This window comes from Bombus affinis, chromosome 9 (assembly GCF_024516045.1).
Source record: "Bombus affinis isolate iyBomAffi1 chromosome 9, iyBomAffi1.2, whole genome shotgun sequence".
In the NCBI taxonomy this organism is placed as follows: Eukaryota; Metazoa; Arthropoda; class Insecta; order Hymenoptera; family Apidae; genus Bombus; species Bombus affinis.
The window spans coordinates 10,796,626-10,819,695 of NC_066352.1; the positions used below are offsets into that span (position 1 = coordinate 10,796,626).

General features: G+C 39.6%; 3 protein-coding genes across 4 annotated transcripts in view; 2 read left to right on the top strand and 1 right to left on the bottom strand.

Annotated features, from left to right (window-relative positions):
- The first annotated feature begins 38 nt into the window (after positions 1-38).
- Positions 39-7,049, top strand: LOC126920268 (uncharacterized). Its single transcript, XM_050730373.1, has 15 exons — positions 39-494; positions 575-1,061; positions 1,138-1,433; positions 1,508-1,812; positions 1,875-2,528; positions 2,605-2,859; positions 2,922-3,237; positions 3,303-4,631; positions 4,701-4,906; positions 5,068-5,206; positions 5,300-5,577; positions 5,657-6,022; positions 6,095-6,442; positions 6,515-6,668; positions 6,722-7,049. Exons 1-15 carry the CDS (start codon positions 290-292, stop codon positions 6,916-6,918), a joined length of 5,535 nt encoding a protein of 1,844 aa, XP_050586330.1. The 5' UTR covers positions 39-289; the 3' UTR covers positions 6,919-7,049.
- A 64-nt stretch (positions 7,050-7,113) lies between these two features.
- Positions 7,114-11,587, bottom strand: LOC126920274 (kinesin-like protein KIF6). Its single transcript, XM_050730385.1, has 13 exons — positions 10,986-11,587; positions 10,808-10,926; positions 10,645-10,719; positions 10,520-10,562; positions 10,233-10,334; positions 10,037-10,158; positions 9,622-9,738; positions 9,435-9,566; positions 8,806-8,940; positions 8,503-8,599; positions 8,269-8,424; positions 7,972-8,194; positions 7,114-7,907 (listed from the first exon to the last, which is right to left on the bottom strand). Exons 1-13 carry the CDS (start codon positions 11,049-11,051, stop codon positions 7,156-7,158), a joined length of 2,139 nt encoding a protein of 712 aa, XP_050586342.1. The 5' UTR covers positions 11,052-11,587; the 3' UTR covers positions 7,114-7,155.
- Positions 11,588-11,700: 113 nt separating this feature from the next.
- Positions 11,701-23,070, top strand: part of LOC126920270 (disheveled-associated activator of morphogenesis 1) — a 43,542-nt gene continuing 32,172 nt past the window's right edge. Inside the window, exon 1 of one of the 2 annotated variants that reach the window (XM_050730378.1) lies at positions 11,701-12,338. The gene's annotated coding sequence lies outside the window, so the exon portion shown is untranslated. Of the gene's footprint in view, positions 12,339-20,964; positions 22,840-23,070 lie in introns of those variants that run through there. The other variant, XM_050730379.1, reaches the window with a different exon arrangement.

The window sequence follows — 23,070 nt, forward strand, 5'->3', positions numbered from 1 at the left end:
CTACATACTTGTGAAAGTTAGTTACAATTAGCATGTACAAATGAAGAAAAACTTATGGGTTGATAAATTATTCAAGAAGAGAGGTCATGGATGCTAACGAATCATTGAAATAGTACCATAATTTATTTCCAATCATTAACTCGTTCTGCTGCTCCAGTAAAATATAAAAATTGTTGTATTCTGAGAACCACTGCGCGTGAACTCAATCGCGATCAAAATATTTTGTATCGTACGATCGACTGTTACGAGTATCTCTTCCGAGATCATTCGATCTAATCGCAACGTTACAATGCCCCCGTCAATTCATAACCCTATTTTTTGGTTATTTCTTTTCGTTTGTGCGAACATTACAAATTGCTGGGATGTCAACCATGACTTAAAAACTCCACATCAATTTGCGGATATGAATTTATCACGAATTACACGAAATTCTGAAAATGAAACGTTAATTTGGATGGAATACGAATTCAATACAGGCGCTGGGAACAGAGAAGGTACTGTACAAGATATTATTTTGTTTGAACCGCGTATAACTTTAAACATAAATATCGACGACAGTTTCCTTTCATTCCAGAGCTCATAATGACAGATATCTTCGTTCGTAAATACGCGAACTTACCAGAAACAGTGACAAATTGGCAATCTCTAGACGTAAATGGTATCAACTATCTATTTGGGGTTCAGAAATCTATCTTCTACGTTTACAAATTTAATCGGGATACGTCTGTTGTCTATGATTCTATTAATTTTGATCTGCAAGATACCATATTAACGTTTAGAGTGATCAACCTTCACTCGGAGCTTGATGCTGCGGTCGTTTTCTGCGTGGAATCGAACAGTGGAAAGATGTTACGTTGGTACAGACTAAAAGATGGAAATGTTTTTCAATTCTTTTGGTCGTGGTCAGCACAGAAACGTATAAAAGACATGAAGTTCATTGAACATGAAAAGCCATATAAAATATTGCTGTTGAATGACGATGAATTACATTCTGGATTGCAAACGTCCATCGACGTGTATGGATTTATCATTGACTTTTCAATCAATACTTTCGACTTTTGGTAATTATTTGTACGATATAAATTTGCAATAATTGCCGAATCCATACATGTAATCCGAATTATTCTTTCGATATAGGTTTCATGATAGGCTCTTTGTACCAAGATCGTTCGGTATACAGATATGTCCTATTTATGAAAGCATTTCACTCGCTGTTCAAGGCACGAATGATATCTCGCTCTATGAATATAGACCCACCACTGAGGGCCGTATTTTTCGAAACCTACAGACGATAGAATCGTATAATTTAAAAAACTTCGTCTGTTTTGAGAGCGGTTATCTTCCATTTTTGGCGACTTCTGGACCAGAGGCTGGCCTTTTTCACTTTGTAGATGGCGAATTCCAGTTCAATACAGAGTCTGAACCCAGCTTTGGTAAAACTAAATTCCATAAAGAATTGAATTACCATGATTCTCTCCCTGAATAACTTAATTGATGTGTATTACAGATGTTTCAGAAATTTCATGGGTGACAAACGTAAATGTAGATACGTATAGAAACGAGTCATTGTTGTTGGTTCAACTGAAAAACTCCACAGTAATCGCTCTTGCCTGGGAAGGCCTGAATTTCAAAAGAATCTCGTTACCTAACAATATCCTCGATCAGTTTGATCTATCCATGATTACACCACTTCCGAAGTATGGATTCGTCTTGGGTAATCAAATTGTAAAACTTAACGTGCAGTTGAAAAACACGAAACATCCGATTCAATCCAGTATCGAAAGACTGCTGATCTTGCAATCTTTGTTAAACGTAGGTATCGTAGGCATTCTTAGAATATTTAAAAATTACAGATTTTCGAAATACCTGTTTAGGATTCGTTGAATCATCAAGAAAGGATTCTCGATGAAACAAAGGCACGTCTGGAAAAGAGTTACCTAAGGAATCCTGTAATCACTGGAGTTTGGAATGTTAGTACAGTAAACGCCACGAATGCAATTATATCTGATAACGTGACCTATAATTCGATCACGATAGGCGGAATGACTTTAACGAAAGAAGATCTGACATTCGACGCAGACAGTTTCGCGGAAAAATTACAAAATGTAAGCCGAAAACTCGATGAAATCGAATCGAATTTGATGAACGTTGTAGAACACAATTTAACGGATCCGCTTTCCGATTCGGATTTCACGATATTTGGAAATATTAATGTTACTGGCAATTTGTATGTGAGAAACTTAACTGCGCTGTCCATCAATGACATCAACGAAACAATTGTCTTTGATTCCATCGAGGCTGAAGATCTGACAGTTCATTCGGTGAATGGTATTCCTATCGAGAATATTCAGTTTGGTGATTCTATAGTGGATTATAGTGCCGTGGATTTTCATAAAATAAATCGTGCTCAAGTAAACGGGAATCTCTCCTTCTCTGCGATTAATGGAATTGATTGGACAACATTGATGAAGAATATCGTGTGGAAACACGAAACAATGTATATTCCTGGAAATACTATTATCGAAGGGGTAAAATTTAACGCTAGATATACAATTTTATATAAGTGGCATAATTAGTTTGATGTAACAATTATATTGATTTCAGACGTTGATCTCAGATATTTTTGAGCTGGGTACCCTAAATAATCTTTTGTATCCAACAGAATATGTTTTGGAGGATAGTGATACTTCCGTGATTATAACCGGTACCAAATCGTTCGATTCGATGCTGCTATCACGATTGGAAAATGTAACCACTCTAAATGACGTAAATTTCGAAGACTACGTTATTTTGTATAAAGACAACATTCTAAAGGAGGAGATTGCCTTCGAGAACGTAAAAATCGATGGAGAATTCCGGGTATGTTTTTGGCCAAGTTTTAGGCGTATTTCTAGTACTGTACGAATTTTTTACAACTATAGATAGATGGCGAAATATCAGGAATTAGTATGGAAGATAGATTAATGTTGAATGAAACTTCAAAGATGTCATCGGATGTGATGTTTTTCAACTTAAATGTTTTGGGAAATGTTACATTCGACACATTGTTCATGAATAAACGTGTACTAAATTTAGAGGATTTATTGTTAAAAACCGACAAGGAAATTGAAATTACTGGGGTTAAGACATTTTTAGAGAATGTCGGAATAAAATCTAACGTTACCATCACATCCGGTATGGTTAATGGTCATTTTTTGGATGAGTTCGCGACTTTGGACACAGTACAAGATTTTCCAAGTATGAATTCGCTTTCTTTTATCGGTAATTAATATTCGTGCATTAATCACGATGAATCGTTTCAGATTTAACAAAGATACTATCGAACGTGACTTTTGGAAATGTGACGTTTGGGGCTATGGAGAAATTAAAAGCTTTCTTCAAGGAGAATACAAATTCCAACAATTGCTTGGACAGGATTATTGTGTTTAAGTCTCCAATTATTGTAGACCAGTTGTCTTTTGATGGACTAAACAACAACGTTTCATTCGATGTCTTTAATCAGAAAGTGAACAGAATATTTCAAAACGTTAGCTTCGAAAATTTAATGACAGAAACATTACTGGCGGATAAAATAACACCAAAGGTTATTAACGGTCTTGATTTCACCAATTTCACAAAACATTTAGAGTCTCCGAATATTGGAACCATCGACCAGTTGGAAATCGATCGCTTGAACGTGACATTTATTAATGGAATGTCGCTGGATGAGATCAGTCTATTGGCCAATAGATTAGGTGCGACTTTAGACAGCATTCTTAATGGAAGCAAAACTCTAAACTCTCTTCAAGTAACAGGAATGATTATTACAAAGTTACTCAATGGAAATGTCTTGGCAGATCTGTATACCGAAGATGAAATCGACACCGTGATTTTCAAGTCAGATGTTGTCATTAAGAATTTGACGATTTTGGACTTAATGAATGGCTTCAATTTTTCAGAACGCGTGCTTGATACGGTTTTAAAATCCGAGACAAATATAGTAATCAATGCACATAAAATATTTGACACAATTATTTGCCATCAACTTGAGGCAACCGCTTTGAATGGCCATCCCATAGAAAATATTCTAGACCCCTTTAAAGAACAGGTGTTAACAGGTCCTGTTATCGTCAATGGTTCTGTGACGATTCTTAAAGAATTCAATACAACCGGAAGTATCGGTGATGTACCATACTATAGTCTGATAAAGAAATTCAAACGTTTAGGAAACAATAGCTACGAATTGCACGGAGATGTTCGCTTCCTTAACGATGTGACTATAAAAAATCTTTACACGAATGGATCAATCCAGGGAAAAAATTTCGATCACTTCTTAACCATGATAATGTTTAACAACAAGGATAACCTTACAGTTTCTGGCACGAAAGTGTTCGAGAACACTGTCATCTTTAATGATACGTTTGTAGTGCAGGACAAATTGAATGACATAGATCTGAAAAGATTCCAAGAAAAGGTCGTCTTCATAGACAAGCCGTTCTTTATTAAATCAAAAATTATTTTCAGAGATGGTATAAAAATAGAAAAGGATCTTGCAGTTTGGACAAACCTCACAACGAAATCTATTATGGGAATCGATGTAAATGACTTGCATCAGGATGTTCTAAACCTTAACAGACCTAATTATATCGAAGGTGACTGGAATTACGATTATTTTGGATTACATCTGGAAATGTTTTGGAAATGTATTTTTTCGATCGCAGGTACTACCACGTTTACTGATGTCAATTTTCAATCTGATATACAAATAGAGAAATTCAATCATTTGGATATGAATTTATTAATACCGCTGGACACTGAACAAAGTATAGAATTTTTGAAATGTGACAATATTACTGTAGATAAAATGCAAATTTTGGGAAGAATCAATGAGGTAAACTTACAGGAGGTTCAATACAACACTTTTATGGTATGTATATTTCAAATCAATCAGTTATTAATGTATTGGATGTTTTTGGAAATTCCATCTTTTTATTTAAAAGAGACATGATTCTATAAGGAACAAGTAGATCTACTTAGATTATTTGATGATTAATTCCTCCAGTTCTCTAATAGCATTTTTGCTTTTAGATGACTGGAGACCAGAAAATATCAGGACACTTTAATTTTCGTGGAAATGTTCACGTTCGACAGAATTTCAATGCTCACATTATTAATGGTATCGATCCGAAAAGTTTTATACCTTTGAATTCGAAGGGTTCTATAAACGGTAAAACTTTAAAAGACGACAAACGTTTCGAAGAGACGATCGACAAATGATTTAATACATAAGCCATTTTCTGTAAAATGCTTACTTTTCTAGGCAGTTTTATATTCGAAAAACCAATATTTCTCAATCAGAGTCTTCGAGTGTTAGGCTACCTGAACGGCATAGATCCGGCTCGTTGGGAAGCGGTGGCGGTCACGACCAACAATTTAGTATCACAGTTTATCTCTGGTAAATGGGTCGTATTTGGTAACGTTTACTTTGAGAAAGGGGCATCGGGAAATGATATGTTAAACGGCACGAACATCACAGAGCTGTCAAATACTTTAGCAAAGGAACATTTAGGGATGAACGACATATTGGCGGAAAATAGTGTATGGAAACCATTTTCAATGAACCTTCGAGGTATTAATGATTTAGAAATTTGTATAAACGCTCATGCTTTCTTTTTAGGCAAATCTGGATAGTATGTGCGAGGACTTGCGCGAGCTGCAACGCTACGCTGAGAAACAAATTTACAAGTTCAATGCGTTCGATTATTTGCAAATCATCAAGTTCCACAGCAACATCGTTAGCATCCACCATTTCGAACTGGATGACTTCGATTATATAATATTAAGCTACAATACCTGTCACATGCGCATGTACTCCTTTACTGGAACAAAATTCGAGTTGGTCGTCAACATATCTGATTTTGGAGTGGTCGAACAATGGACCACTTATAAACACGACCAAGCTTTATATTTTCTCACTTCAGGACCAAGTTCTTGTGGAAGGAGTCCTACAAATCTATGGAAGCTAAAGGATGACAAGTTTAGGGTAAGTTTTAGTGTTATATTTGAAACTAAAAGTGATTAAATATCATTATTTATGCTTCGTTAAAAATTTTAGCACGTTTTAAGTCTTGGCCATGATATAGACAGTAACAAAATAAATCAAGACGTATTTTTGACGTTAGTTAACAAAAACGAATGGCTGCAGTCATCTAGAAGTATGAACGAGGAAATGCAGAAGCCTCTTTTGTCTCTGGTAGACGATGATAACGTTCAGATTATTTTCGAGAAAGATCAAATATTGTTGAATAGCAAGAATGCTAGTAAATATAACGTTAATCGTTCTAACAATGTAAATCCTAGGAAATACTCTAGAAATTCAGAAAGTCTGAAATTCAAAGTTGGAATATTTGAGAAAGAAATGTTTTTGTATTATGACAAAGATGTTAGCGAGGATCGTATATTTGTGAGTTAATTCTTCGAGAAACTACTTAACAAACCATGCCTTCCAATTTTTTGATTCCTATATTCTATGTAGATTTTTAATAACGATGTAAAAGGAAAAAGGATCCTTCAAACAATAAAGGCACACCGACCAACATCCTTTACGATACTTAATTTCGATGGATTGATCGAAACACTGCTTATTTTCGTTGAAAATAGGAAGAATCTTCGAATTTATGAGTATAAAGGTAATTATTAAACTATTTTTCATAGAATAAATACAAGGGGAGAATTTTTTCAGGTATTCAAGGCTTCCTATATAAGGATAGTATAAGATTAAACGTTAATAAATTATTTACCTTTAAGATTAGAAAGTATCCTAATTTGGCGAAACGATATTGTCTGAGTTTAATCTATGAAAACAAATTAACAATTTTGGAAGCAAAAATGTACGGCGAAAAATTAGATATGGAAACGTTAACATGCTCGAAACATTGAAGTTCTCTGCCAAAGAATTAATATTAAAAACGTTGTTAGTGGGTAAATAAGATTATTTATTGTAGCTATGTATATACGAGAGTTAGAATTAATTAATATTCATCGTACTTTATAAAACTGTATTACATTATAATCAATTGTATGTATCAATTATAAAGCATATTCGATAAATAATACTGCATTCTTGCATAATCTATTATGACTTCTTATATTGTAAACAGCATCTTGAAAAATTGATTAGTAAATACCACCAGATCGTTTCGCTTTGTAGAACGCTATGATTTCTTCGTCGATTTCTGGATCCCCTGTCAAAGGCAATGAATCCTCAAACTGTTTGTCTTTTGCCTCCGAATTAGACTTTCGCTCGAAATCATCGTTTTCTGCTTTCTTTTCCTGTAGAATCAAAGGGGTTTCTGGATTATTAGCACTGAAGCTTAAAAACTTTTGATAAATCGGAGCTGAGTTATCTGTCTCTACAAATGAAGCTTCCTGAATTACAATTTTCGCTTTCGCACTTGATAATTCAACAGGATTCTGCTGTTTCACTTTTGATTCTATCTGATTATTATGATTGTGTTTTTTCTTAACGTTTTTTTGCCCTCTTTCAGATTTACGTAAGGACTGTTGATTCGTGTCATCAGTTCTATCATCAGTTCCCTGATCAATTGCTTGATCTTTATCCTCGGTTAAATCACTTAAAGTTAAATTGACGATATTGCAAGGCAATAACTCTGGCATAAATGTATCGATGGATATTGACTTGTTTCTCAATGGCGGATCATTATTATAAACATTAGTACTGCAATCAGGTTTGGTTTCATTACTAATTTTAGGTCTTCGTTTTTGTTTTTTTAACGGTGCACGATTACTTAGGGAATTTTGTATCATTTTTTGATTATCGTTCTCGATATTATTAATTGTAAACCTATCATCATTTAATTGTGTCGATCGTTGATTCCTTTCCCTTTTCATTTTATCGATCAACAATGCTGTTAAAAAGTTAAGAAATTTTCTGATAAATAATGGGACATTAATAAAATTATACTAGGATACAAATTTCTTTGTCCCTTTGAATAACCAGATCCTTATAATATTCCAGTTTCTTCAGGTAACACTTTGGATCCTTGCTCAATTCGAAAGCTTGCCTGAAACTTTCGAAACAATATTCTACTTTCTTAGGATTATAGTCCCAAATGACTTGTTTATTCGTTTCTAAAAAGCTTCTGATCTTATGGTCGAGATTTATTTTATCTGCAGCTGTAAGTTCTTCAGACATCTACATTTGAAATATAAAAACAAATTGAAAGCTAATTTACAAACTAAATTGAATTTTTGATAAAGATACTGAACAGTTTGTTTCGTCAAAGCTTTGATTTGTTGCTTAAGTCTCTCATTCTCCGCCCTCAGTAACGCATTTTCACTCTGAATGTCTGTCTCCAAATTTAGTTTCAAGTCATTCTTAATGAGAGCTACTCGTTGAGCGAATCTGCACGTTGATACCGTTTCCTGACAATTACGAGATAAGAGTATATCCCGTGAAATAAATGCGCTGATGATTATGAGGCAATAAAAATCGTGTCGTACCTCTAAATTAAAAGCGCAAAGGCTTATGGTCGCTAACATAGTAGTCAGACAGTTTCCACCTAAGCTGTCTCTCAAAATCGACGTCAATAAGGAATTCCTAAAAATGGAAACAACGAAAGTTCCATGATTAAACAAGGGTTCTAGATGTTTTATCAATTATTACGATCTACTTTCCAACCATTTCCTAATTTAAAACAAAAGGTGAGTCAGAAGAGTACAATAAAGTTTCATTCGCTATCCGCATATTATTTAAGTGATGAAAAATTATACTATCGGATATAAATCCCTGAGTGAATTTAGCACCTGTAAGGAATGTGACCTGCGCTCTCCTGACCCAGACACACTATGACTTGTTCCAAGTAATGTAGGCTCAGGTTAATGTGCTTCGCCTCGGTCAGAATGGTGCCAGTTATCGAGCATTTGTAGACACGTTCGGACCTACGGAGATCTCACGTTGAAAAATCGGTTACCGTTACAAAATTTGCCAGCACGGGCGCAGATGGCAATGAGAAAGCACGACACGATGGTGCGCGTAGGAAAAATTATCGCTGACAAGTAGGTCAACGTTTAATGCATTTGAGATGTTGGTGCGTAATCGCAAAAATGTCACTTCCACAATATCGTTGGAATAGGGATGTAATTTGTGAAAGGAATTTAAAGATATTACACAATTACGTACCAGTCGGCAAATATGCGTTTAATCATGCTCTTTTCCAGCTCACTTTCCCATAATTTATGAAAATAAATTTACGACCTTGTGCGATGTAAAAGACTGGTAATCTTTTTTTTTTTTAATTAGGATGCTCAATTAAAAATTTGTTACTGAAATGAATTTTTCTAGTGGTTGTCTTCAATTAGGAGCTAATCAATCGTCGTAATATCTCTAACCCTTGTACCTTCAGTCGATACAAGACGGAGGAAAGCATACGAACCCTGCTAGGTCGACGAGATGTACTTTCGCTCGCTTGTATTGTTCAGCGCCGAACTTCTTCGTAGAAACTACGATGGTAAAGATGCAGTGTGATCTCGATGACTGAGGATTCATCGGTGTATCGGCGGTAACCCTATGAAGAATTACATTCTTTTTTCCAATACGACAATATAACGAGATTATTTTACCGATTATGATCGCCTAGCACAAGTAATTCGAACGCATCCTCCAAGTTTTTAACGCAATAAAATGTCAAATTCTTCAAGTGTAATTTCCCGGCCTCGTCTTCTCGAATGCTGATACGTCTGAAACGCGTCCACAGTTTCCAATAGATGAGAAATTTTAGTACTCTCCCTTGCTTTTAATTATAAAATAAAAAGAGAATCCTCCGTAACGTGGCGCAAGACAAGGAGGATATAAAGATAACACGGTTGCACCTTGCGCACGATTGCTCCATATTGGAAGTTTGTCGGAATCATGTTTGATCGGTCGGGTCGAGCAGGTTGTTTCCCTTTAGGGGGGCCCCCTGGTTTTTACGAAATACCCTCGTATCCGTGTTCGCGCATTACTCGACAGGCCACCATTTACGTCACCCGGACTTACGGTAAATCTTCCAATCTCGTAACCGCGAAGTCTCGTTGGTGCTTCCGATCTATCAGGTCATAGCCGGTTTCATTGTAAATCTCCAGATATGCCACCTCGATGGAGTACACGTTTTCCGGTCGCTGCATAAAATTTAAGGGCGGTATAGGGTTCTCTGCGCGTACCTATGTAACATCTGATAGCCAACAAACGCAACCTTTTGTATCGCGTCGAACAGGAATTGCAAAGTTCTCGGTATGATACCACGACATTCGTTCTCCAGACTCCCGGTTATCGTGTACGTTTTCCCAGTGGCGGTCTACAAAATTCATGACTTAAAATCGTATCAGAGACTCGCCTCGATCGAGGTTTCATGGATAGAACGTTCGAGGATGTGGTACGAGTTTGAAATTGTATGACAACGGTAGACGATTTAATTTTAGAAAATAGATGTTTTACTCGAGTCACATTTTATCGATTCTATCGATTTACTGTTCGGTATACCTGGCCGTAGGCGAAAATGGTACCGTTGTAACCATCGAGAGCACTTTAATAAAAGAGATTGCATAGTTAAGTGAATATTCGAGGACTGCATCCTAATTCATTAATGAATGATACGATTCTTTTACCTTTCCACTACGGATCGTGCAACACTTTCGAACACGTCTTCTTGCGTTGCGGATTCCTCAAATATTCGGAAAAAGCTGAAAATTTCAGATGTTTCAATTTTTAGACTTCTGATTTTAGACATATTACTGACAATGACAAAATGTTATTTTTGTAATATCTCACGAGAAATTCCACGACTCGGGACGATTGTCAGGATAATCTTTTATTCTTTGGACTGGAGAAACTAGAACCAAGAAATCCTCCTCGAGATTTTCTTTGGGACGATGCAAGACTTGATAATTCTTTGGAAGAAAACGTGCATCTTATAAAACCAATTTCAATTTGCTATCGCGATATCTACCACTATGCTTTTCCGATTTTGTTCTGGTTTCAGCCTGGCGTAGACTTTGATAGAATTTTTCACCATCTCGTTCGTATAACCTCGCAGTTCTGTGGCTATGAATCGATGACAGGTGATCGATTATCGAATACCTATAGATACGTATTACAATTCAGGAAAGAAACAAGTAAAACGTGACAAGCTATTGAATTCTCGAAAGTGGAAAATAATAAAAATCTTTCTCACGCGTGCAGCGTTTCTTATTTAAATCAATTTAAATAACTAAGCGTACAAGGCTACCAAAAGCTTCAGACATAGACAAGAGGTATCGAGCCGTGAAACTAGACCAATAAAAATGCGACAAGTATGCCGACAAAAGCGGCGAGCATTTGCACGTTAAAGCGGCCCATCCGTTGGCAAAGAGGTAGCGGTGGACCTGCGAGAAAGCTTGTGTTTCCACGACAAAAAGAAAAAGACCGACAACGCAACATAGCTTGGTCTTTTCCTCCCTTTCGACGTATCGATATCTCGCCGAACAACGTAGTCGCACCGGTTCGATTGATCGAAACACCCTTCTCCTCCTCCTCCTCCTTTTCCTCTTCGTCCATCAGAGAGGAGAAGAGCGAGAGGTCGCGTGGTCGCCTAGGCGACGACGTCGTCGTCGTCGCGACGTCGGCGCAGTGCGTCGCCGCGTTGAGAGTGCCGCACCGGGTCGTCGGTCTACCCGATGGCAGGCCAGTGTCCCGACTTTTCTCGGCTTTCGCGCTGTTCCTCGCATCCCTGTCGTTTCGTTCGACGTCGTTATCCCTGTGCTATTCACGCGATTACACGCTAGTTCACGTCACAACGACGAACTTGGCGATTTTTTGCGCAATGCGAATCGTTGTTTGCACCTCGTCGTCGGTCTGATCGTTCGTCATCGCCGACGACCAGCAGCGCACCCATCGCGCGCTTTCATGGAAACTTCTAGCTCTGACTAGTGAATCGGTGAATTTTCCGCTCGATCACGATCTGCCCCGTATCGCCGAGCTTAACGTGCATCATCGATGTCGATCGACTTTACGATCATCCCCGACGATACTGTTCATTAATTTCCGGAGTTGAGAGGGAAGTTGTTATTAAGAAAGATCCGTCTAAGTTCAAGGAGGACGTTGATGTATCGGTGAAGAAACGAGAGAGGTTAATCGTCGATTATCGATACTGAGGTAGTCGTTGGAGGAACGATTATCCGACATTCACAGGCGACATGACCACCAAGCTCGAGAGCAGCACCGCGTGAGAAGCTACCGGGACATGTGCCTTTTGCTCTTCTATTGATCGGCGTGTCCCGACGCGACTAGCGGATCCTGACGTTTCGGGATCGCCAAACACTCGGTAAGATTCCACTATTTTATGACACAGTTTTGGATCTTATAAATATTGCGCTAAACCGGGGTAGAATTATAGGAACGGGTAAAATAGCGATAAAGAATCTATGATGCGATGATGATATTAAAGAAACTATTTTCATCAAGTAGTTGTCCTTTGCGTAACTATAATCGAATACAGACTTAATTCCAATTGTAGTTCGGTTAACGATAAATAGTTTGGACAATGTTCAAATCGATGGATACTTGAATTAATTTAAATATAACCAAAGGACAAATATCGGCGAAAGAGAATGCTGTCATCGTGTCGATATTATAAATCAAATAATTGTACGTGTCTCAAAAAAAAGAGATTTATGCATATAATCAGGTGCCCGATGATGTATGCAATATATGTACCGTGCGATCACGATTGTTCGAAGAACAGAAAAGACGTACGAGTCATTGCATCTTATTACTCCGTGTAAATCAGAGACATCGCAGATCTCTACAGTCCTGGATCGCGGTCGAGCAAAGATCAACCGAGTTTCAACGGATAATATGCACGAGGTACATAGAATTCACGGGGTCAAACGCTTGGACGCGTGAACGGTAGAAAAGACTCTTTCTATCCTGGTTTCGCGAAGCTGTACGGGTAACCGAATAACTGGAATTACGTAACGAAGATTTACGCGTTCCCTATTCGCCGCATCAATTGTGTCAGTCCAGACGGTGCGACTCAACGAGGACTTTTAAGCATACAGGATCAGGGTCGTTAGAGAATGTTACTCTTCGCGAAGTTCAACGGACGTCTCTTGACAAGTGTCGGTAACAAGTCTTGCGAGACGCGTTTAGATACATAATACATCGGCGAACGTGGCAAGTTGTAAAAGTTACATGACGAAGGAAGCAAAGAATCTATGTCAACGACTGTAAGAAGATGAATTGACACACGTGACGTGGATGTACGTAATATACAATTATACCGTTTTGCAATGGAATATATCGACATTTCATCGTGTTTGGAAGCATTCCGCTTTATAGTCGTGCAAAATAGGTACTCATTGCTATAATTAACTCGTATTGTCCCAAAATGAAAGAAATTTTAAATAGCGTTACAGTAGATTAACGAGGACTTTAATGCTATCTTAATCTTATCGAGTGTGAAGCACGTGCATATAAATTCCAATGTCTTTGGCGAACAGACAAATCGAAACGATGCTTCGAGTTCACGTTACATAGTTGGAGAAAGTCGTAAATTTAGAACTCGAACCGATGGAGAGTAGTAGGGCGATTTAAACGACGCTCAGGAACACCAACACCGACATTCGAGCAACGATTATAGTCGTTACATCAATCAGAACGAATGAATAGATGTATAATCTCGGTAATAAGAATCGGCGGAGAGTATGAGAGGTATCGTTCCGAGTCTTTCACGATCGGTGATCACGATAGGTGATCACGATAAACCAATCTTTGCTTTTTTGATCACTTCTTATCGCCGTCGCTTTGAAAAATATAGGAAAGGTGTTTATGTTTCTCGGAATCTTGTTACACGTTGGAAAATATGGATCGTTCATTAGCAGCGAGTAAAAGCGACCGCGAACCACCTTGAAGGCTATTCTATTCCGGCTGAAATCTCGTTTCATTTAATTCGTCACGCGCAATTAACATCGGAGTAAAAGTTATACGGATTGACCACGACCGTGGGCCACTATTTCAATCGAAATCGTTCGAGTTAGTCAAGCACCAGTAATTTTCGCGTTACTATATATGTACCTGTTACGAGCCCTTGATTTATGTCAACTTCTAAATGCTATACCGCAACGTCATTTATGGAATGCTCCATGCACGGTAGATACGCTTCTACTCCAATTGAAAAACATAGCATAGATACACGTTGCTGCAGTTGCAGTCATCGAACGCTCCCAGAGTTCAGTGAACGATATATTGTTAATGAAAGGGATTACGCAACGCGACGCAACTACTATAAAAACTTCGAACGAGACGAGTAGGTGGACGAGATAAAGAAATTCTTGTCCACGCTTTCTCCGTCTCTTCGCACTTTCCGTTTGGAAAGGAGTTTTCGTTACTGGTTAAGCGATGAAATTACACCGTAAACCCTATTTCATTGCTGATATCGTGAGAGATACGACATATACATATATGTATACCAACACGACGCGAATCGCATTCTCTGCAACTGTGCAGCAATTTTCATTAACGCGTACAAGGAATCTCCATTGTGCGTTCTGTCCCACGAACGCATTCGACTCACGCTTTCATTCGATTCGGTGATTCGTGTGCGACGTAAAAATCACTCCCTACCTTGGATTTAAGAAGTCAGACATTATTAATCTTAAATTCTTACAAAGAAGAAAGGCAAGTTATTCAGGATTAACGACTCGCGTTGGCTGCGCGATAAGGTTAAATTCTTTCAAACGTTTTCACATTTTTATTGTTCAATAATTTACCAGGTATGTTTAGGTAGTATGCAAAATTTGTTCAAAGAGATAAATAAAAAATTTGGAACAAATCTGACTCCTAATCCCATTTTATGCGAATATAAAGGTAGCAAAGGAACTTTCTTCTAAGCTCTTGCAACGCTCAGCCAGAATGACTATTTCATACAGTGATAAGAGAAACAATGAGCTCACGAATTTTAATCGCACCTCCATAACGAATCTCCATAATGTTGGTATATGTATCGGCTATATGGACGACTCACAAGTAACCCAAATGATAAACAGCGCATTACGAGGGGGCCCGCTGACATTTTAAAATGTCAGTGACTACCTACACGGATTGTACACGTAGGCTCGTGCCCGTTGCCATTGTATCGGCCCATCGACAACGTCTAGAAGGACACTATTGTCCCAGCAGTGCGTACACATTTCAGCACGCGCCTTTTGATCTTTCCTATATCTTATGATACCGATCGAAAGATGATCAACTCGAAAATTTACTGCAGTTTCGCCGATGATATTGTATATCTGATTAAGTCCATGATCTATGCCTATCGCAATCATTTTCACGCAACACAAATAATGCAATCATCTTGGAAAATTATGGATATATATCGTGGAAGAAATCGTGCGGAACAAACGTTCCGATTGGTGGTTATCGTTTATCTTTAATTGCGACAAAACTGATTTAATCTGGCAATCGAGATAAATCCCACAGTAAACGAGTAGTTTTCAGTATATTTCATTTCTCTTCGCTTGTCTTATCAGTACTGTAAATAATCGATATGATTCAGGTGCGCGAGAAATTTTCTCGTCACGATTCTGCGGGCAATTCGATTTACACAAACCTGGTCTTTTATCGAATAATTAACATGTACACACATTTACGCGAATCGTGATCATCGATTAGCTGCGTGAGCGTACATAGAGAAAGTTCCAGTCATTAAACACGCTCGATACCAAACACGATTTCTATTTTGTTCGCCTATATCAAGGGTTTGCAAGAAGGCGTATCAGTCAAAAAGTTTTATTAACTCACAACCAACGGAAGCTTAACATTTCCAACTCACGCTTGTTTCTCTGGTGTTTCTGTCAGTGTTGTGCAAGTTGCATTAGATAACGACACGTATCGTTGGACGTATCCAGTGACGGGGAAGAAACAAGTCCCGGTATCGTTAGGAATCTTCCGGCTTTCGATTTTCCTTTTTCCCTTGGCCGAAGTGAAGGCTGCGTTCTCTCGTTGAGAATTTAATGCAACTTACAACGTACGGTAGCCGATGCCCAGCTAAAGAGAGAGAGAGATGGAGTGAGAGGGAGAGAATTACGGTTGCGATACGAGAAGGAGAAGTACACGGTCCACAGCGCACTTATTACGATTTTTACTGTTCTTTACGATCGCGCAGTCGAACGTGCTATCAAACGCATACCTAACTGTACATCGAATTGGACATACACGCGTTACCGCAATAGCGTGGCGTGTTATTGAGCGCTTTGCCAACATCTCGAAACGCCGCCACCGCATCCTGCATGCAGCTGTACGCCGAAATTTATTGTTATTTTTAATCGATCCTCCAATGCGACCCAATTTCCCTTCTCCTTCGTGTGAATTCGTTTCGGACATATCTGTGTGTCTTCGGCGAAACCTGTTCATCTTCGAATGAAGATTTCACTCGTTACATGTACTTTACCCTTTTGATTAGCTAGATTTCCGAAATTGGAGAACTTTCTATGCGGCGGAAACGACGGCAGTTTCTGAATTTTGTACGTTCTGCAGTCTGCTAGATACGAAGCTGCGAATACTATTACTTCAAATAAAGGAACTTGCTGTACGTGTGTGTACCCCCATTAACAAAGCCGTGATTTCTAATATCCGTTTCCAATGTCTCTGACATCATCCTCAAGATCTAGACTCAAGTTTAAGGGCGACCAATAAAACTATAATAGCTCGATACGTAATATCATTATTTTCTCTCCAAAATATTGAAAATAACAGAGCCTTGAGGAAAAATAATATGAAAAACGAAGAGAAAACAGCGCGTGGAAGAAGAAAACGTTTTCCCATGGCAACCTAACAAAACGTTATCCATGAACCGCCCTATGCAAAGACGGTTTCTAAATATTTAGAGTAGCCACCACGTAACACGTGTTTCCTCTCATAAGTATGCCATCTTGGGAATTTCTTTATTGTTAATATAGCTTCGAAATATACACAGTATGTTCGTAAAATATCGGATTGACTGTGGGTATATTTTCTGTATTTCATGTGTGTCTGGTTTGATGAATTTTGCTAAAATCGATACAATCCATGGGGAAATACGTATCTTAATTTGTAACTCAAGATCGGAAACTTTCGTCATATTCTCATTAAGTCAATACAATCGGCAAACACCTGAAACAACCTGTATTGTCACGGTTCGCATCAACCAATTACGAAACAATTGTTGATGAAACAATAGCATCATGCAACAGTAGGATCATTGGTAAGCAACTGTGGTTCTGGCCAGTGAAAGTTCCGATATTTGTTTCCAAAAACGGAAGGCATATTTTCGACACTAGATATTTCTCGTTTTAATATCACTGCGCAACATTTACGACTAGAACAGAATTCGTTATTAAATAACTTTTTTATTCAATATGGAAAAACACTTTCGTCACATGGAATAGGATGAAAAAGCTCCGCAGGATATTCACGTCGCGCTTGAATTTTAATTTGTACGTGAATATTCATTTGTTCATTTCTGTCACTTTTAAGTCCATCCTAAACAGGAACAAGCTATATTAAACTTTAGATTCTCTTTGATCTACCGAAGAGAAGCATTGGTGCTTCATGAACATCCTACAAACCTATCGTCGCGGTCATTAATTAACGACCCGCGTCCCGTTCTAATTTAAACGGTCGAATGATCATTAATAATCGGCAAAAAGCGCGCCACATATAGAAGACCGCAGACAAATTGTACGCTAGCCTAACCTAGCGAATTTTAGGACTCGAAGATTTTTGCTCGCGACCGACAAACCTTGGTTTCATTCTAATTTCCGGATGATACGTCGTTTAAGGTTGCAGATAGCTGGCGCACGAGGGACTCGGTCTACTGTGCCATTCATCATCGCGGCACCAATTAAAGCGCCTGGAGCTCGCAGTCGTCCATTCGTTAAGGCAGCTTTAAGAGGATTTTAGGGTAGAGAATATTCTCCTCTGTATTATTACCTTCTGCTGCGCCATATATTTATAACGACTGTACATTCTGAGATTACGATGCTGCTCCCCCGGTAACCTTGCGATATGACTGGAACACTCGAATCTCGTCGTCTTTGCGAGTTAGCGATACACGTTGGGTTAGCGGCTTGGACAAGGAAGCAGACGTATTAGTAGACAAGTATAGCGTGTAGATTTGCTCTCGTCACGCTCTGCTTGCGTTCTGATGTATTAGCCAGACCGTGTATCGCAAAACGGCAAACGCATTAAGCACGCTTCATTAAAGTTTCAATTAAGGATCTTTACTTTACTCGAGTCATAAACACAATTTCGTTTACTCTATATTCTTTCGTTTGATCAACTTTACCTAACAGGAAGATGGAATAATAACGCCGGATATACATAATATCCGTAAGACAAGCTGCGTATAAATGACTTGTTAAGACATAGTCGATCGAAGTATCAACGCTTATGGATACGGAGCACGGATGAGGCTTCTTCCTCTTCTTACCTTCTAGTCTAGCCGCAAGGAACAGGACGAGTCAATAACTATCGAGCGATAAACTGCTGCCTTCTAATCAATGTCCGTCCAGCCATTCGTTAGCGAAACTACACGATAAAATCGATAGTCCTGCATCCAGACAAGAGCAAAGAGCGCCATGTGGACTATCGGGCACAGCTGTCAGCTCCCTACGTGAATATATCGTATACCTTTAAGGTTCTTTCACAGCACCGACTCGATATCCCTTTGTATTACTCTATTATCGTCGCTTATGCCGTCATGGAGACGACGTGAAATTCTATCCCCGTTGATGAATATTCAGCGAACTCGATGCAATCGCGTTAAACCAACCGCTTCACCAAATATGATTTACAACGGCATACAAATGGGATAGGGTTGTAACTGGAGCAATTGTTCGTGTGATTTACGACGCTTTTTATGTTATCGACGGTCAGAGCGATGCGGGTGTATAGAAGTGGGTTACCTCCAATGATTATTTGACATTGAGCCACATTTGCAGTGCCTCGGTACCATGAAAGATTCTATCGATCGTTTTCACACGAATTGTTCAAGATGGTAGTTACACGTGTAATTAAATCGTTACAAATGATACTTTCAACGGCAAGGTGTAAAGGAATTTCCTCGGCATTCCATGAGAACCATATAGCCAGGTTAAGGTCGGCACGTAATAGTCTTGTGATTCATTCATGCGAATTATCGATCGCGTCTGGTGCTCGCGTGCCACCGCTTTTACGTGACTTTTCACCGTCGTGTGCACGAGGCTTTAGGATGGACCGGTGCATAATGGGTCGAGTGTTCTTTTCAGTGAGTCAGAAGGCCCGGACGACGACGTCTGCCAAAATATTGTAGTCGCGGTCGCGCACACGCCGCTGCAGCTCGCAGCCTTTAACCAGCCGAGACAATGACGTCATTGTGGAAAGGGACGATAAGGAGTTTAAAGTCGACGCATAACTTGGATATTAAAATCCTGATTCATGCGTCGACCACCCTGAACAAAGACCGAAAAATATATGCAGCTGTCCATATACAAACAGATCATTTTTTAATCTACAGCCATTGTGAAAATTCTAGTAGAAGAGGCGGGAGTGTAAAGGAGAAATTATGATGAATTTTAATTTGTCGAATAGTTCTAGATGTTTGTTCGGATTTCGAACTGCAACTTTTTGTATTGTGAACTAGACGAGAAAGGTACACGAGCACCGGCTAATCTTTTCATCAAACACCCTCCAAGGTGTGAAACGAACGTGTGCAAATCTCTCGAGACGAAACAATGACTCACGTGAATGAGAAATCAATATGTAGTACGTTTTGATGTTTCGAGTTCCACTTGTAATCAATAGTGCAATAACAATGGCAAAGGCAAAAACGCAAAGACGACGAGATTAAAAAATATTTTCCATTCTCCCAGCACTGTATAATTATTTAAATAAAAATTAGTATAATTTTCAGCTTTCTTGCGAATTCGAAGAGGAAAATGCAGAGGGTCTCGAGTGGCTGGACATTTCTCTTCCCTGAAAACTGTCCTCCCTTCTTTGCCTCATCGAGCCACGCATATATCGCGTCCCTAAGGTTTTCTTCCTCCCCTGGAATCCCAACTGGACTTTCTCGGAAAGGTTCAACGCGTCCCTTTATGGGATGTTCATTTGGTCGCGTAGCCACTTCAGCAGACCAACCGGCAACCCTTGTTAGGAGAAACTGGCATCAAGGACACCGGTGGTCTCGCCTCTTACTTCGTCCAGTCTCGTTCGAAATTATGTCCTTGTTACAACTCGATTCGATGAAGATATTCCATCAGTGGCTCTACGCCACTGTTTTTTCTCTTTCCTTCTTCTAAGTTACAGAAATAATTGTGCCGCAACCATGATCTATATTTGACCACGTCAGTACGACAGTTTTTAGCAAAACGACCGACATAAATGCCTTAATAGGCATCCAAAGATACTTTAATTTCGAGCAAAATCAAAGGTTACGGATGGCATTCTTGACTCGACGAGCCATTCGTGGAAATTATAGCAAAAGATGGATCGCGAATATTCGTAGCTTTCAAAATTTCTGCAATTATCTCGTTAATCTCTTTCCTTCATTACAACTCTGCGATGGTTATTGTTTTTTAAACTTGAATTTATTCATTGGATTTCTCCTTTTTAAACGATTAGAGAATCGTTATTCAGTCCGTTTTTAATCATAATCGAAACGTTAGATAATTAGCTGTAGCGTTTATCCTGTTTTTATGTTATAATTTGAATCGAGTGAAACTATGATACGAATACAGTTACACTTTTCATTAAAGTGCGCGCGGTCTCGTTAAGCGAAAGTGTCGGAGGCATGGATTAAATCCGAAGGCGTTCCACAGCTTCGCGTCGCGTCGTCCCGTTCATCGACGAAATCACGACTGTCATCGTTCCTGTCCCTAATTGTCGTCAATTGCTGTCAATTGTAGAGCCAACCCTCCTGCGACCAGCTGCAATTTGCAGCTAGATCGCGCGTCATCGGCGTGCCGATCGTCGCGCAAAATCGTTATGCACGCGTTACGTACTCTTTCTTTCTCCGCTCGCATATAATTAACGCGGCGACGTTTGCGTGCGTGCACGCTGTTGTAATAGACTCTAGTGGTTGGTTTCCTTTCGCTGCGCGTACCGATCACTGAAAGAGTAATCAAAGACGGACACGAATCGAGATACTCGAGAAATATTGCGATTCCTGAGTCATATTTGTTATTTGGAACGAAAACGTTGTTCACGAATAAGGTTCAAGGTTTGCGGGTAATTAATGAAAAAATATCACACGTTTGTTACACTTAACGTGAATAGCTCCAACTGAGCGAACAGGTTCACGGAAAGCAACGCTTCGCGTTATCGACGAACAGAGTGTTGGCACGGAATGGCGCACCCAAAAGCGTGGCCGACTCGTTCTTAATAAACCGTGAAACAATCCTAATTACGGTGTTGCTATGGGGCATGAAAGCCGATGGAACATAGGGTGTGGTGACGCATTAAATTAGCATTGCATTTCCGGCAAGATCTCGACGTTTGAAATTGTTCATTCACATCAGAATAAACTCCACACTCATCGAACAATTTATATAATTCCAAGGATGCTGGATCAATAATTATTATTATTCGATTCTATGATATTTGCATTGGATCGAGACGTATCTTCGGGTGGTATAGTCTGCGCTCTACAAACACGCGACCCGCTTAAAACAATGCCATGAAATCGATCATAGAAGGCATGCATCAACGCGTATGCATTATGCATCTCTGGAACCGCCCTAATCGCTTCGACATCGCTGCCCTCGGCGTTCCTTTCCCGCGAGCATTAGCTAGTACGCATCGCCACGCAAATTGCACCGTGTACACACGCCCGGTTGCAAGTACTCTGCTCGCTCACTTGCTCGCTCGCTCTGTTTACCATTTTCGAGCGAACATGCGGTTAAGAAGCGTGGGCTAAAACGTCGAGAAACTCGGGCCGTACCGAAGGAAAAAGCATAAAAAAGAAGAGTATAACCCGGCTGGTCGAAACGCGGTAGGGCAACCAGTGGTGGGGACTTGGGCAGATGTTTGGTCCATGGTACGAGGGCTCCAGTCCCCTATGGGGTGCCGTGCCATAAACTACCCTCCATCGACGACTCTTTCGCGTAGGCAGTAGCAGCCAGACCCGATGCTAACGCGACGACAACAATGGCTTTCGGTCTCCACGCTTCTGCCCCTTGTGAGCCAGCCTTAAGGGCCACGTGACACGCGAGAAACACGCATTTTCACGCAGACACACGTGCCTGTAGACGCACACAAAGACTTCGCAGAATTCGCCGGAGACTCCTTCGAGTCGTGTCGAGACTCGCTTCTTCCACCACGTGGTCGACGCTCTCGTGCCCGTTGTGGTAGACGAGCAGCGTCTGCCGAGAATTGCGAGATCTTTCCTCGTGGAATCTTCCAACTCGGAACGTGCATTTTCGTGAATCATCCGTGCGATTCAACGTTTACGTAATTACTAAAGATATACCGTTCAATCGATTGTCAATAGTGTGTGCAAGTGAGTGGAGTAGCAAAGAAGATCGCGTTTCTCTCGTTCCGATCAAGGGAATTTTATTGCGAGACGAAGGGATCGATCTTGTGTATATAGATTCTGGCAGTTCCCCGTTCCTATTTCGATCTGGTCAAAGAGGGATGTCGTTGAAAGTGAACCGCACTCCAGCGCGTTTCGAGAGGACATTTAACGCTTGAACGTGAACTACATGTATTGGAAGCATCAGCTGCACAGGATCAATAGAAATCGACGTTAGAAGATGTCGTTTGTTGAGATCGACCAGCACGCGCCGTCACACGAGCGCCACTCCCGCTGACTCGTAAGTGTGAACACCCTTTGTCGGCTATCTTTTAATATAGACGAATTTATCCGTGTCGAGCAGTCGGGCAATTGACCGGAGGATGTGGATCATTTTTTCATCGGCGCGATCCGAAAAATTATTATGAATTTGATTCGAGTCCAAGCCGGAAGCGCGAATATCGTTGTACATCGTTATATAAATTGTAGAAATAATTGAATTGCTTAATGCAAAAGTGGTACAAGTCAATTT